The sequence below is a fragment of the Leptodactylus fuscus genome, chromosome 1, assembly GCF_031893055.1.
Source record: "Leptodactylus fuscus isolate aLepFus1 chromosome 1, aLepFus1.hap2, whole genome shotgun sequence".
Lineage (NCBI taxonomy): Eukaryota > Metazoa > Chordata > Amphibia > Anura > Leptodactylidae > Leptodactylus > Leptodactylus fuscus.
The window spans coordinates 164,431,186-164,446,556 of NC_134265.1; the positions used below are offsets into that span (position 1 = coordinate 164,431,186).

The 15,371-nt window shown below is 40.7% G+C and overlaps 1 protein-coding gene across 2 annotated transcripts in view; it reads right to left on the minus strand.

Moving 5' to 3' along the window:
* Nucleotides 1-15,371, minus strand: part of TTC39B (tetratricopeptide repeat domain 39B) — a 107,883-nt gene that overhangs the window by 5,845 nt on the left and 86,667 nt on the right. For both annotated transcript variants that reach the window (XM_075279486.1, XM_075279492.1), the window contains 9 exons: nt 14,098-14,163; nt 11,772-11,880; nt 8,161-8,228; nt 8,015-8,074; nt 7,580-7,741; nt 6,088-6,179; nt 4,044-4,164; nt 2,917-3,028; nt 1,738-1,855 (listed from right to left, as the gene is read on the minus strand). In XM_075279486.1, coding sequence (XP_075135587.1) covers nt 1,738-1,855; nt 2,917-3,028; nt 4,044-4,164; nt 6,088-6,179; nt 7,580-7,741; nt 8,015-8,074; nt 8,161-8,228; nt 11,772-11,880; nt 14,098-14,163 — 908 coding nt within the window. The remainder of the gene's footprint in view (nt 1-1,737; nt 1,856-2,916; nt 3,029-4,043; nt 4,165-6,087; nt 6,180-7,579; nt 7,742-8,014; nt 8,075-8,160; nt 8,229-11,771; nt 11,881-14,097; nt 14,164-15,371) is intronic.

Below are 15,371 nucleotides of genomic sequence, written 5' to 3' on the forward strand. Positions count from 1 at the left end.
AACAGAGCTGTCTGCTGTTTAGAAAACCTCTTTAGGTCGGGGCCCCACGTGGCGTAAATGCCTCAGAGAAAAATCGTGGCGTTTTACAGTCACAGCAAAGTGGACGAAATTCTAGCTAATCCCATATATCCACTTTGTAGTAAAAACTATGTTGCAGACATGCTCTGATTTCCAAAACCGGTGTGGTTTTGGAAACCACAACATGTCAATTATACTTATGGAAACGCAGGCGGTTTCCCCATATGTATAATTGAAACAGAAAATCCGCAGAGCAAACCTCTGCTAACTTTCTGTCTAAGGTGCCGCAGGAAGAACCGCAATGTGTTGCTACTGTGTTTTTTTCCCCAAAGCGTTTTTTTTTTTTTTTTTTTTTTGCTGTGGAACACCACGTAGGGCCATAGTCTAAAGCCCCACATTATGGAAACAAAGCTTTTTTTGTTGCAAATTTTTGAGCCAAAGCAAGGAGTGGATTGAGCAGAAGGTAGAAGTATAAGAACTTCCTATATATTTCAAATTCCTTTTCTAGACATTGTTGGCTTTGGCTCAAAAAACTGCAACAAAATGTACAACAAAAAAAGCTGCATTTCCGCAATGTGGGACCTCAGCCTTAAAGGGGTATTCCCATGTACATAATTATTTTTAAATTTGTAGATAATTAAAAGTTATACATTTTTGCAAATATAAGTAATTAAACATTTTGTAGAGTTTTAAAGATTTTCTCTAGATATCTTGTGGTCACAGTCTTGTTGTCTTGATCGGTTGCCAGTGGATACGACCACAAATGCAGGAACTTTCTAAGGTCAGATAATCAGCCATGATTTCCTTATTGTGGCCGGGATATCTTCTGATACATGTAGTGCTCCTGCCTGATAACCCGGCTACAATAAGAATGTCATGGCTGGGTTCCTGACAAGTCCCAGACCATAGAAAGTTTCTGCATTAGTAGTCGTATCCATTGGCAACCAATCAAGACAACAGACTGTCACCACTAAGATGGTTAGAGAAAATCTTTAAAACTTTGCAGAATTTTTAATTACTTATATTTGCAAAAAGGTTTACCTTTTAATTATCTACAGATATAGATATGATTATGTACATGGGAATACCCCTTTAAGCTAAGGCTCAACATATTGACAGTCAGCTTTAAAAAATAAATAAATAAAAAATTCCTGCATTTTCTTTCCCTTATTAAATCTATAGAGCAAATGCTTGCAGCTAAAATTAACAAGCATTTTTAAAAATACAACTTATCCACTTGGCTTAACCTCTCTTTCACAATGTATGGATAAGCCCATACAACCCCTTAACCCCTTAAGCCCATATTAAAGGGATTCTACCATTAAAACCTCTTTTTTTGTGGATAATGCTGTGTTCACACATCAGTATTAGAGTTGAGCGAGTACTGTTTGGATCAGCGATCCGAACAGCACACACGCATTGAAATGAATAGAAGCACCTGGTGCTTCCGGTTTGACGGCGGCCATCAGAATGGGAGAAACAGTACAGCCCCTTTAAGTACAAATTTACACCTGCTCATGGCAACACACTACATTTTCTGTGTGTACTTTTATTAAAAAATAAAAATAAAATCTATATATTCTAGACTCGTATATGAAACTTCATCCTTAATAAACCTTAATAAATATTTCTACTATATTTCTTCTATATTTTTTTTACTATGGTTTAATATATTAGAATGTCGCCAATGGTAAAGTATCTTCAGTATGTCGTTCTTACCTCTGTATAACTTGGTTGAAACAAAGTTCAGCCTGTAATAGTCTACCCAGGTGTTTTAAGCAGAGTCCTTTCAGTAACTGGACAAGGCACTGATCATCACCAAAGTATTCAGTTGGACCTAAAATGGAGACAAAAATAAAGACGACACTGGGGAAGGGTACAGGAGGAATCATCAAGACTGGCATTTAGTAACACCAGTCTTCATAAATTTCCCCCACTGTGTCACCCCCTCCGTCAGTGACAGCACTTCATTCTGGGGACCCAGATGCTGTTACTAACAAGTAAGTGACACACAGATTAATTTCAGACTATATCATTACTTAGAGGGTGAAACACAATGTACCTGTATGTAGTTATAACTTCACTCAGCTCTGAGATCACAGGTACAGTCACTAATAAGTGACACTCTGATTAATTTCTCATTACTGGCTTTGAAGTTTTGCTGCTAACAAAGCCAGTAATGAAGAATAAACTGGAATTAATAGTGTTTCACTTAGTTCTGAGGTCATAGGTGCTGTCACTAAATGAGCGTAGTTATAACCTTCTTATAGGTCTGGGAAAAAAAGTAGTCAAAAACTTTGTAAAAGCTAATATTTGTTCCTTTTTTACTTTCACAACATCAACCTCCAGTTCTTACAATCCGTCGTGGTGCACCACTGCTTCCAGCACAGTTTCAATTTCTCTACCCCACAGTTCCCAATGAAATCCGTGCAGTTAGTTTTGGTGTCTTATATGCTACTTAAGTTTTGTATTGTCAAGTGGGCAGTGTCAGGTAGGAGCAGGAAAGGGGGCGTGATTCAGAGCTTCAATCAGAGGTGGACATTGCCAAAGCCCACAATCACACTCCTTACCAGCTCCTGCCTGACAATCTACCCACCAACAGTACAGAGCCAAATTAGCATATTAGGCACAAAAATAAACATCATTGATTGCTCGGGAACAGTGGGGGCTAGAGAAAAAAATCCTAACTCTGCTGGAATCAATAGTGAAGCAGCAACTATTAAATGATGCAAAGAGCCGGACATGAGGGAGATAGCAAAAAGTTCTCTTTAAAGACATGATTTGCTGGCAGAAAATCTAGTAGACGTATTTAGAAATTAATTATTTGTTTCTAAACAATGTACCATAAGATTAATTCTAAATAAAAAAAAAAGCAACAAAAAAACCCCTCAAACATACTTTTTTCATTCTGTAAATCAGTTTCTGCCTTCTCAATAGTAACCAGCAGACTTTCCGTAAGATCTGATCGTCTTCCAACTATTGTAAAGCCATTCCATACATACATCATTTCCTGAAACATGGAATAATGGAAAACTTAAGTCAAAAAGCATTGTAAAAGTCAGGCTGACAGGTCATGAAGCTTTTCCAGTGGTATCCCAACTATTAATTTCCTATGCAGAGGCCTAAAATAAAAACACATGCACTTACCTCTTCATTTGGCCAGGTATACAGCAGAGAATCTCAGTTCAGGCCCCCAGACTCCATGCTCTTAACCCAAGAGACTGAATGGAACATCAACACTTAGCCACTGACTGGTTAAAGCAATCGTGTGGGCACAAAATTTAACAAAGACCAGGGGTCAAATTGAGACACTCCACTGGATACCGTGTAGAATGAAGAGCAGAGTATACCGTTTTTGGGTTTTTTTTAATTAAAACCTCTGTAAAAGCAGAAAAAATACTTGGACAACTATAAAACTTTTACAGGGCCTGGCATACTAAAATCTAAGAAATTGTGGCAATTAGGGGAGTTTTCCATCACAGGAAATCATAATCCAGACTGAATACTGGCCTAGAGGTCTGAAATGCTGGTATAGAGACTAACAGAGCGGATATCAAAACTTCTAAATATATGGTGCAATCTAGGATATAATACTATAAATCCATAACATTCTCATGCAGTAGTAGAAATAGCACTGGATACTGTGGGAAAGTGCCCTGGGTCTCCAAATTGTTGCTCCACCACAATAGACATCCTCAAATGGATAAAGACCATCAGTACACCACATCCATATTACGGTACAGATACAAAAGTATAGGAGAACCAAAAGATAGTGACAAAGTATCACACTGAAGAGATAAGTCATAGTTCATAGTTGAGAATAGCCTATATGATGATGTAAAACTATTAGGACAACAGTACAAACAGCATCGTCTTATTAGGTTACAACTATAAAAATTGGCTCTGACATGATCTCACCCAGAATTTTGTCTCTGCAGTACCATACTATTGTGAAGCCATAGATACTCTGACAGGGTCACAGGAATTCACTACTAGACAATGTACATCAGTGTAACAGGTCTTACCAAGGCTGGCAGGGTCAGTTTGACTGGGTTTGCAGCGCCATATCGTCGAGACTTCCGAACTGCAAATTTTTCTGTTGGTATAGACTTCCCAGCAATTCTTTGTTTTAAGCCTTCTACTTGCCTAAAATAAAATGATGCCTTTGCGTTAACAGCATCCAAAAGTAAGTTAACTTAATGAATGAGATTTGTCAATGATATAGGGTTCATGAATTAAGTCACTGAATAAATCCAGCAACAATGGCATAATATAGAATCTATTGGTGCCTTTAAATATGGATGGCCTATACCCAGGATAGACACAAAAAAATAAAAAAAAATTGTCCAGCATCAAAACATGTAATACGCTAAAACATAGCTTTTAATTGAATAGCAAAGATAAAAACATATAAGAGGCACAGGATACAAAAAACACACAATGTCTTCTTAGTTCATACATTCATGAAAAAAGTCAATATTAGAAATGAGCATAATTGTAAAAAATAGATGGAAAAAAACCACGTCCTCGATCACATAATAGGAGCTGACGCGTTTCGAGACCCTAGTCTCTTAGTCGTAGCCACGACTTATGACGCTATGTTTTAGTGTATTACATGTTTTGATGCTGGACTATTTTTTCTTTTTGTGTATATTTTGCCGTCCCAATCCGGGGGACTGGTCCACGCATCATTAGCAATCTAACTAGACGGGCTGTGGATTCACACCAGTTTTTTGCGATATACCCAGGATAGCTCTTCAGTATTCAGATCGATAATGGTCTGACAGCCAGAACCCCCATCAGCAGATATCAGTAGAAGTCAACTCAGGCACTACACAGGGTATGGAGAAAGAAAACTAAATACATTGGGGGGTGGGCAAATTATTAAGACTGGCATTTCTTATTTCCTGACAGATGCTACATGCACCTCCAAATAATTCTTGCATATGTAGATGAACTAAAACTTGGCTAGTCTCAGGGACTGGTGTAGATTTCTGGTATAACTCATGCCAGTTTCTTAGAGTGAAAACATGTATGAGGAAATCTGATGGTCTGGGAAGCCACCCCACAGGACTGCCTAGATTCCTACCCCATTCTGCCCACTGTCTGAAAAAGTGGTGAGCAGGGCACTGGAGCTCAGATAAGCCAACGTGCCCCAGAAATTTGCCGAGATGAAAGTGCATTTTTGACCATGTCCACAGCACCGTCCAGTTAGTTAATCTGGGCCACTGTGTGGTGGTTCAGATACATTATTGTAGTTTACCATTCATTCACTTATGTAAGTGCATTATACTGTCAGTGGAAAACTGATGAGGGCTGTGAAGGTTGAACTGGGGCCTCCATTTGGTCTGCAGCTATCATTTAACCATAGGCACCCTGTAATCTCATTTGTGGATGTGCTGTGGATGTGACAGATACCTTACCAGAGGTTTAAATACATCAGAGAGAGGGGGCTGCTTAGAACAGGTTAAATGCTAAGAATAGGACATTTTCCAAACCTAGGCATTAGGTTGCCTGGCTGCCACTACACTGTCAAGCTACACCAAGCACAGGACACGCGAGTGCCCTTTAGTGAGTGGCGGCAGCCCCATAGTAGTAAATGTAGTGCCGCTCACTCAAGTGCAATAGTCAAAACCCCCAGAGATATGATACTCATACTCTATATACTATGAATAGGAGAGAAGTGTCTTTAATGGGACGACCCCTTTAATAGACATTGTTATCCAAACCTTAAAAAGGCAAAGAAGAGATTGAGTGTAAAATTCAATTAATATAAAGATTAGCGATATCACAAGTCTATTTCTACTTCACAGTTACCAAAGTGGAATCAGGCACCATCATACAATTGATATAAGGCATCATAATTGTTTATTGACATTGCCCGGAGAAATAGTAGCATCATAGGCCCAACAGTCTACTAACTTCAATGGTTGTTGCTGGCTTTGACAGATAAGAGATACCCTTTGTAAGGGTCCTTGCTTTGGTACATACAAAAGGTGGCATATATAAAAAGGAATTGCCTTCATTAGATGGCCCTTTTAATATAAGAAATGAAAAAGAGCGTCTGACCTGAACAAGGCCACTATATCTTCTCCTGTGGACCTCGCAGCCTCCTCTGGTAGCATACTCAAGATTGCAGCTTTTTGAAATACATAGATTGCCTAAAATCAGAATTGTGACAAGTGCAATGCATTAATAGAATTTAATTTCGTAAATGCATAAGACTACATAGAATCTCAAAGAAGCACACATAGCCAATTTACATCAAAGAAAAGGCAGGCAGTGACATCAAATGATCTATGTTCTCGCATTCATCCATTATTAACAGTATAGGAAGAGCTAACAACATTGACCTTTTGTTACTATAGTCACTCTGCTTTTATATATTTGCACGCTTTGTAATGTCAGTTGCATTAGTTTAGGAAATTTACTGGATGATGTGGTACATTAGGCCCCCAGTCATATCAGCCTCTGGATGCAAAATTGGGACTTAAAAACTGAGGATTAAGAAACCTTGTGTATGAAAGCTTGTCTGCTAGACAGTCATGACCTGTCACTTACACAACACAAAGAATGAGCTCAAAGAGTAGACATACTATTCCAATAAATACTGTACGGTTTTCCAAATAAGGCCATATATTAATAGACAATGACAAATCTTCAGAGGAGTACAAGTGATTCATTGGCAGAAATAAAAAAATTTATTTTATTATTCTACATTTGCCTCATGTAAATGGCACAATACCCAAACTGCCACAAAGTCATCGGTCATTACTTAACGTGTATAGTCACCATTAACCCTTTCAAGACCAAGGCTTTTAGGTGCCTCAACGATCATGCAAATGCCACAATTTAAGGGTAACTACGTAGAATATTCCTCCAGTCTGTGACCGCTCAAGGCATCATCACAACATTATGGATTTACATGGAATTTTATCGATTATAGGAAGGAAGCTTAGCACTTTTTGTGGCAGGGATGTCACCTTAGAAGGATGTCTCTAATAGCAAGGTGTAATACCATCTGCCACTGAAATATAACTAATGTGGTTGTCTAGGTGATTAAATTGTGGCGAGATTTTTCCAGAGAAAACGCTAAATAGCTGTTCCTTAATCTGCCAACAAATGGTAAAAATTTGTCCCCAATCTGACCCCCCCCCCCCATCATTATTGGATGGTGGAGAGTAAAGGGGCATTCCATAAGAAAAAGCTGCACCAGAGTGTACAATTGTCCCATATATTATCTAAATTGAAAATTCACATCAGCTTAATTTCAATCCGTTGCTCTGATCAGTCATAGGATTAGAACAATGAACTGAAAAACTGTTGTCATTCACTGTAACTTTAGAAGAAAGCTTCCTTCCTGTTTTTCACATTACTTTGATTATATGGATGCAGACAGAACATGCGCCATCTGCATCTATCACTGCATTGTTTTTTTTTTCAGTACGTTATTCTAGCAATTGACTAAGTCGATGTGAATTTAGCCCAATTTTTTAAAAATAATTTCTTATACAACAACCTAAACAATAACACAGTTCAATTACTAAAAGAGGTAAAGCACCTTTGACCACTTGCTTTCCTTGCACAGCAAGTCAGCATAGTGGTATGCTTTAAGCCAGTCTTGCTGGAAGGAATGGCACCACATCAGCTCCCAGTAACAGAGGTGGTGAATCTGTTTCCATTCCTGCTGGGCAGTAATGCATTGCCTGAATATTTCTTGTGCCTGCACAATAAATGAGAGAGAACATTAAAAATATAATAGAGGATATACATTTTCTTTTTACTTAAATATCAAGCTTTGAGATGTTCAAAAGATTAAGCTACATTCCAAATCACTATGTCTGCTTGAGTTTATAGTGTCTCTTCTAAGTTCCTATGGCCAGATTCAATCCACAAGATACTTTGCCATGTCTTGAAAATGGTATATACAATTCCTGTTTCACATGCCGTGATAGTCCCCTTAAAATGTAAAAATTAAATCAAACAAAAACACTACCTGTTCAAAGTTTCCTTTAAGTACATCTATCCGGGCAGCATAGAAGAGAATTATAGAGCCCTAAGAAAAGAGAAATAGTTCATTTAAGAGATTATTGTAGTAATTTATATTCAGTAGTCTCACAAATTTAGGGTACGGTTACATACATTTGGGAATTTCTTGAGGTACGGTTCTATGAGTGCTTCTGCTTCTTCAAGATTACCTTCTCCAGTACCTAAAGAGAGTTGTGTGTTCATAAGTAATTTTAAAACATTTTTTCACAGGTTATCTGCAGTACTGAGTACCAACAAGGTTTTCAATATCATTGCTATGCTGATGACGCCCATATATACCTCTCTGGACCAGACATTACCTCTCTGCTGGCCAGAGTTCCAGATTGTTTAGCGGCCATAGCCGCCTTTCTCTCCTCCCACCTTCTCAAACTCAGCATGGAGAAAACGAAGTTCATCATCTTCGTCCCACTCCGTACAGCCCAGTTACCTGACCCATCTATCAAAGTTAATGGAACCACACTTACCCTTGTCCCACAGGTCCATTGTCTTGGGATAACCCGGGACTTCAACCTATCCTTCAAGCCGCACGTTCAAACCCTCAAGACTTCCTGCTGCCTCCAACTCAAAAACATCCATCGAATCCACTCCTTCCTCAGCCCAGAAATTGCTAAGACTCTCATCCATGCCCTCGTAATCTCCCACTTAGATTAATGCAAAACCCTTCTTCATGGACTCCCAGCCTTGCCCACCTCCAGTCCACACTGAACTGTGCTCCTCGCTTGATTCACCTCACCCCCAGGTCTTCATCAGCTGCTCCCCTCTGCCAATCCCTTCTCTGGCTACCCATTGACCAGCAAATTGAGTTCAAGCTACTAATGTTAACATACAAAGCCATCCACAACCTGTCCCCTCCATATATCTTTGACCTAATCTTCCGCTACCTGCCCACCTCAGATCCTCCAAAGACCTCCTACTCCGCTCTACTCTCATCCGCTCCTCACACAACCGTCTCCAAGAGTTTTCCCGTGCACCTCCCATACTCTAGAACTCCTTACCAAGACACATAAGGAGGCTTCAAGAAGGCCCTAAAGACTCCCTTATTCAGGAAGGCCTACAACCTGCAATAACATTACTGTCTCCACATCATCACCTTTACAGCCTCTCCCCTCACCTTCTGTCCCTATCCCTCTTCCCTCATAGATTGTAAGCCCTCACGGGCAGGGCCCTCTATCCCACTGCGCCAGTTGGTCACTGTTGTATTGTAGTTCTTTGTATATTTTGTGTACCGTATGTAAATCCTCAAATGTAAAGCACCATGGAATTAATGGTTCCATATAAATAAACAAACAGTAATAATAACAAGAAATATAAAGGAGTCGGGACATAATACAGATGACTTCAAATTAAAAAAAAGATGGTCTGTGATAAGAGAATGGGGCATCTTTACTAATATGCAGGACTTAAACTAGACAGTATTAAACTGTATCAGATTTATCACAGTGCCTGACGTGGCTTTAGTAATCTGGTGTATCTTTAGACTATCTAGTCTAGCTGGTGTATCTTTAGACTGGCTTAATTTGTCACAAAAAATTGCTACTATTTTGGTGCATTTTTCGGCACACAGGATCACATCAAGAGTTGTGCAATGACAAATTTTTCTGCAGTGTACTTTCAACACCATATAAGCACACTCAAAAGTGTACATCCCAGTCCACCATCGCACAGATCCTTACATTTTCACATTGCTGAAGGGAGCCAAAACTTGTTGGTCTCCTCTGCTGAAGCTGTGATCTATCATGTGTCCAACTCTTTCCCTCCTTCACTCCTACTGCTTGCATACCTTAGAGCAGTCACATGACCCAGAAACAGTGTGTCAGCAGAGGAAGGAAAGAGATAAAATTTCCAACGTGTTCCTGCAGTGCTGTGAAAATGTAAGGATATATTATAAAGTGTGCTTATATGATGCAGTGAGTACACTACAGGAAATTTTTATTCCCCATAAACATTGTATGCTCTTTAAATAATAAGCTCCACCCACTTTCCCATAAGACCCACCCAATTATCAATGGTTTGGAGACTTTATTTATTAGAGAATGTAAAGAGATTTTCATAAAGTGTAAAGCAAGAATGACAGTTTTGGGGAGAAAAAACACGAAAACTACACCATAATTCTGTCACATTTTATTAGTAAATCCGCCCTAATAGCTTTAGTACAAATGGTCAGACTCCCCAATTATGATGGAAATGGGAGGAGGGGGTGTTATTCACCCAGCAATATAAACATGTGTGTGTCTTTTGGAATGTGCCATATATTTTATATACTAAAAGGGAACTTGTCACATGAAAAATGCAGTTTAATCTTCAGGCAGCATGTTCTAGAACAGAAGAAACTGAGCAGATTGTTATACAATTTGGGCAAACATTTGGTGAAACCTGTTTTTTTTCTATTTAAATCTCTAATCTTACTATACTAAATTGTCAAGGGGGTGGTTCTATCAGTGACTGACAGCTATCTCTATTAGAGATGAGCGAACAGTGAAATATTCGAGATTCGATATTCGTTTCGAGTAGAGCCTCAATATTCGACTACTCGATCGAATATCGAACCCCATTATAGTCTATGGGAAAAAAATGCTTGTTTCAGGGGAAACCACTGTTTGACTAAAGGAAAGTCACCAAGTCCACGAGTAGCAGGAGGAGAGAGTTTAGGAGGAGCGCTGTGCAGTTAAAGCTCATGGACCCCATTATAGTCTATGGGGTCCGTGCGCTTTAACTGCACAGCACTTGCAGTTGCGCTGATAAAAAGTAAGCTCCCTCGTAACCGCAAGCTGCCAGCTCTACCGACTAGCAAAGACGAGCCTGCGGCAAATCAACGCTGGCTCGCAAGCAGGCTCGTGCTTGCTAGTCGGGAGAGCTGGCAGCTTGCTGTTACGAGGGAGCTGACTTTTTGTCATAGGAATGCATTGACCAGTGTTGATTGGCCAGTGTACAGCATTCGGACAATCAACGCTGGTTCTACCGGAGGCTCATCTGTGAGGAGGCGGAGTCTAATATCGGACCACAATGGAGACTGCTGTGGTCCAATCTTATACCTCACAGACGAGCCACCGGCAGAACCAGCGTTGATTTGCCAGTGTACAGCATTCGGCCAATCAACGCTGGTCAATGCATTCCTATGAGAAAAAGTAAGCTCCCTCTTAACAGCAAGCTGCCAGCTCTCCCGACTAGCAAGAACGAGCCTGCTGCAGAACCAGCGTTGATTTGCCGAATGCTATACGCTGTATAGCATTCGGCCAATCAATGCTGGTTCTGAATCGAATATTTACTGCGAATAGCTAGTAGTATTCGATTGAGTACGAATATTTTGAATACTGTAGTATTCGATCGAATACCTACTCGATCAAATACTACTCGCTCATCTCTAATCTCTATGTACAGGCAGAGGAGAGGTAAATCACCAATATCACTGCCTCCTTGACTTCTCAACATAGAAAGAACAGAGATTTCCTTGGTTTAATAAAACATTATACAGAATAGTTTTCACAAAACTGTACATCAATCGGCTCAGCTCCTAATGCTCTATAACATGCTATCTGAAGATCTACAGCATGTTTCTTGTGACAATCTCTTTAAATTATGCTGTAGTTTTACAATTTGGTGAATCCCTAGAATATCTAGTACATAACAAGAACAATTTTATCACTAATATTCTCTTATGCATATAAAAGTGTGTAGTTTTGGACATATACTCTAGAGGAGCTTACCCAGTATTAAAGAGACATAGGTATGATAGAACAGCAGTGTGAGGACACACAGGATGGCTCTTAAACTGGCTCCAGAAGCTCCTTCTCTCAATTGGAAAAGGCCCAGCTCCTGTGAAATACAGTAAAAACATTAACGTAAAAACATTAACACTGGTATTGCAGGTCACACAAAACAAAACTTTAAGGGGTTGTCCCATCAAAAGCATCCTATCTATACTGCTAGTTTATGTGGATTTAAGACTTTTCCCAAATACATTGTTTTATCAAAACTGCTTTGTATGGCCGCTATCTTAATTTATTCACTTCATTGTTTACACTGCATTTCTATGACCAGGGGCCTGGTGCTGAGCTCATCTCCTTGGTCAACAAGTGACATGGGGGGAGGGGCTGAGTGCTGGGAGCAGCTCTGAGCCGTTTATGTCTCTGCCACAGACAAGTAACGGAGCTCCTCAGATAGGGGAGGGGGAGGTGAGTGCTCAGTATTTCTGAGCTGTTTTATCTCCTGCTCTTCCACTTATCAGTCAATTTAATTGCATTTGGCTGATAAGGGCTGAGAAAGGGGAATTGTTACCTCTGTATGTAATTACAAACTGACTCAACTCCAGCTCTGCTACATCAGCTTCATACTGTGGTAATGCATTAAACAACCAATCCCTCATTACTGACTGCAAACATACTGCTATGAATAGAGATAGCAGAGCAAGTGAAACCCTGCCCACCAATGTGCCGAGAAAACCAGGAAGTGAACAGGGCACACAGCCTGCAGGTTGGTGAACAAACAAGATGGGAATACCCTTTTAACACTGTCCAGCACCATTTATACTGTGGGTTTCTACTGAAATGCTTCACATATCTGACACAATTGGCATACATCTACTAGTCTTCAAGCATAGCATAGATTTAGGGTGCAATATGGCCAAAACCCACCCACACATAGCCAGCAGCCACATGCTCTGCACAGATTATGCTCACCACATGCAAGAGCCACTATAGGAAGCTTACCGCATTGTACCAGTGAGTTCAGTGTACAGAAGTATGCAATGAAATCGTAGCCTTCTAAAAGCATTGGCTAGTGTTTATCAGAACAGAGCCTAAACTCTATTGACATCTATTTCAAGGGTTGTTCAGCTTCAGAAAAGCATTGACAGACAAATCTTATTATTTGTATAATACAGGGGTCGTTAACCCCTGACACATGCCTGTGTCTGTAACGGCAGATTGTGTTGAGAGGAAGAAAGTAAACTCCAGCAAAGGTTAACTTTACAGACAAAAGCCAGACAGGTAACAAGCAAGCCGACAAGGAAGTTCTGTGAAGAAAATGTCCTTACACTAGTGCTGTGTCAGGTCAGAGAAGGAGCAAACCAATTAATAAATCATCAGCCCCTGACCTGACGAGCCTGGTTCTTTTCAAATAACTCATTCCTTGCCTAGCCGATCAGTGGAGTTAACCCTTGCTGGAGTTTACTTGTTTCCTCCCGGCCTAGTCTTTATACAGCTCCAACAGGTAAGCAATTTATTTATTGGTATGGGTACTCTGTCTTGTGTAATGTATAGAGGGGGGGGGAGGCAATACTGTGTAAGGAAAGAAGGTGATCTTGACTCCTGGTTACACTAGCCTTGTGCAAAATGCTGCAATCAGGAACATAGACTTCCTTTTTTCCTTAGAGGACTGCTGCAATCTGTACCTCTTCATTCCTCACACAGCACTTCTGCCATCTCCTTCATTCCATACACATGTAAGGGTCCATTCACACAGAGGAAAATGGTGAGGAAATTGGTGTGGAATTTCAGCGCCGAAAAAAACCCCTCCCATTGTACATCTTTTGTACCCAAATCTGAATAGGTGGATATGATGGAAATAACGTCATTTTCCAGCTGTAGTACCCTGAGGCCACACACCAAATTTTACCAAAGAGGCAGGCAGACTGTCACAACAGGACATGACTTAAGGTAGAAGAAACACCCACTAGACTAGAATTTTTTCTACACCTTCACTGCTTTTGACCACCAGAAACTTATTATGTCGTGTATAGCAGTATTTCAGTACCAACATGTGGTTAACTACTGCATATATACAGGAGATCTTTCTTGATCATTTTTACAGCACCTAGTAAAGATTTCCGTTTAGGTAAAGAAAAAAAAAAAAATCTGAGAAAGTGCAGTACTGCAAACCTCCAACACTGTCCTTCAATTCTAAAACCAAAACACTCATTATCCTTTGTACTTTTTGCTTTACTTTGCTAGAGTTATACATGTGATGTTGGCAAAGCATAATATAAAAATATGATCGTAGATAAGACATATTACATTCTAGAGAATCACTCACCCGGTTTCCAGAAAAACCAATAAATTCAAGCAACCTGAGAATCCTTGAAGGTAAGAGTGAAAGCATCTAGAAAAATAAAAGGCAACACAAAATGTGATATTAGAAACTTTATCATACAGTGCACAGAAAAATTTTAGTCTCCGAAAGGGTTCTTAGCTAAGAGTATTATTGGAACATTATTACAAGCTTATGTAGGGTTTAAAAAGGTATAGCAGGCTCAGAGATGCTGACATATCTCAACTAGATATACAACATTAGCAAATGAGAGGTTGTGAAACTTCAGAAATAGAGTCTCATAACCTATGCATGGCCTTCAGCATCCTGATTTCAGACATTAAAGGGATCCTATCATTAAAACACAATTTTTTCTCACTAACACATAGGAATAGCCTTAAGAAAGGCTATTCTTCTCCTACCTTTAGATGTCTTCTCCGCGCCGCCGTTCGGTTTTTGTCGGTATGCAAATGAGTTCTCTCACAGCACTGGGGGCACGCCCCATTGCTCAAACAGCACTGGGGACGTCCCCAATGCTGCGAGAGAACTCTCCAGTGCCGCCTCCATCTTCTTCAGGAACGGCCTCTTAACGCATTTTCTTCCTGCACTGGCGGTCAAATGTCTAGGCCTCGAGCCGACTACGCATGTAAGTGGCCATTTTCTTGTGGCTTGTGGGCATGCGCAGTCGGCTCTACTGAGGCCTAGACGTTTGACCGCCAGTGCAAGAAGAAGAAGCGTGAAGAGGCCATTCTTGAAAAAGATGGAGGCGGCACTGTAGAGTTTTCTCGCAGCATTGGGGATGCCCCCAGTGTTGTTTGAGCGATGGGGTGCGGCCCCAGTGCTGCGAGAAAACTCCTTTGCATACCGACAAAAATCGGGATTTAGCAGCGCGGAGAAGACATTTAAAGACAGGAGAATAGCCTTTCTTAAGGCTATTCCTACAAGTTAGTGAGAAAAAAAATGTGTTTTAACCCCTTCCCGACATGCGCCGTAATAGTACGGCGCGTGTCGGGTCTGTAACTATGGCGACCGCCCGGGAGCCGGGCGGCCGTCATAGCCGCCGGGTGTCTACTGCTTTAAGCAGTAGACAACCAGCTCTAATGCCTCCGATCGGTCCCCGGACCGATCGGAGGCATTAACCCCTCCGGCGCTGCTGTCAAAGGCGCCGGAGGCGCCATTTTCCCGGCGGCGCATGGGCGCCGCCATTTTGGCAAGGATCGCCGGCTCCTGGAGCATGCTCCAGGGCCGACCCCCCGTTGCCATGACAGCCGGGAGCCTTG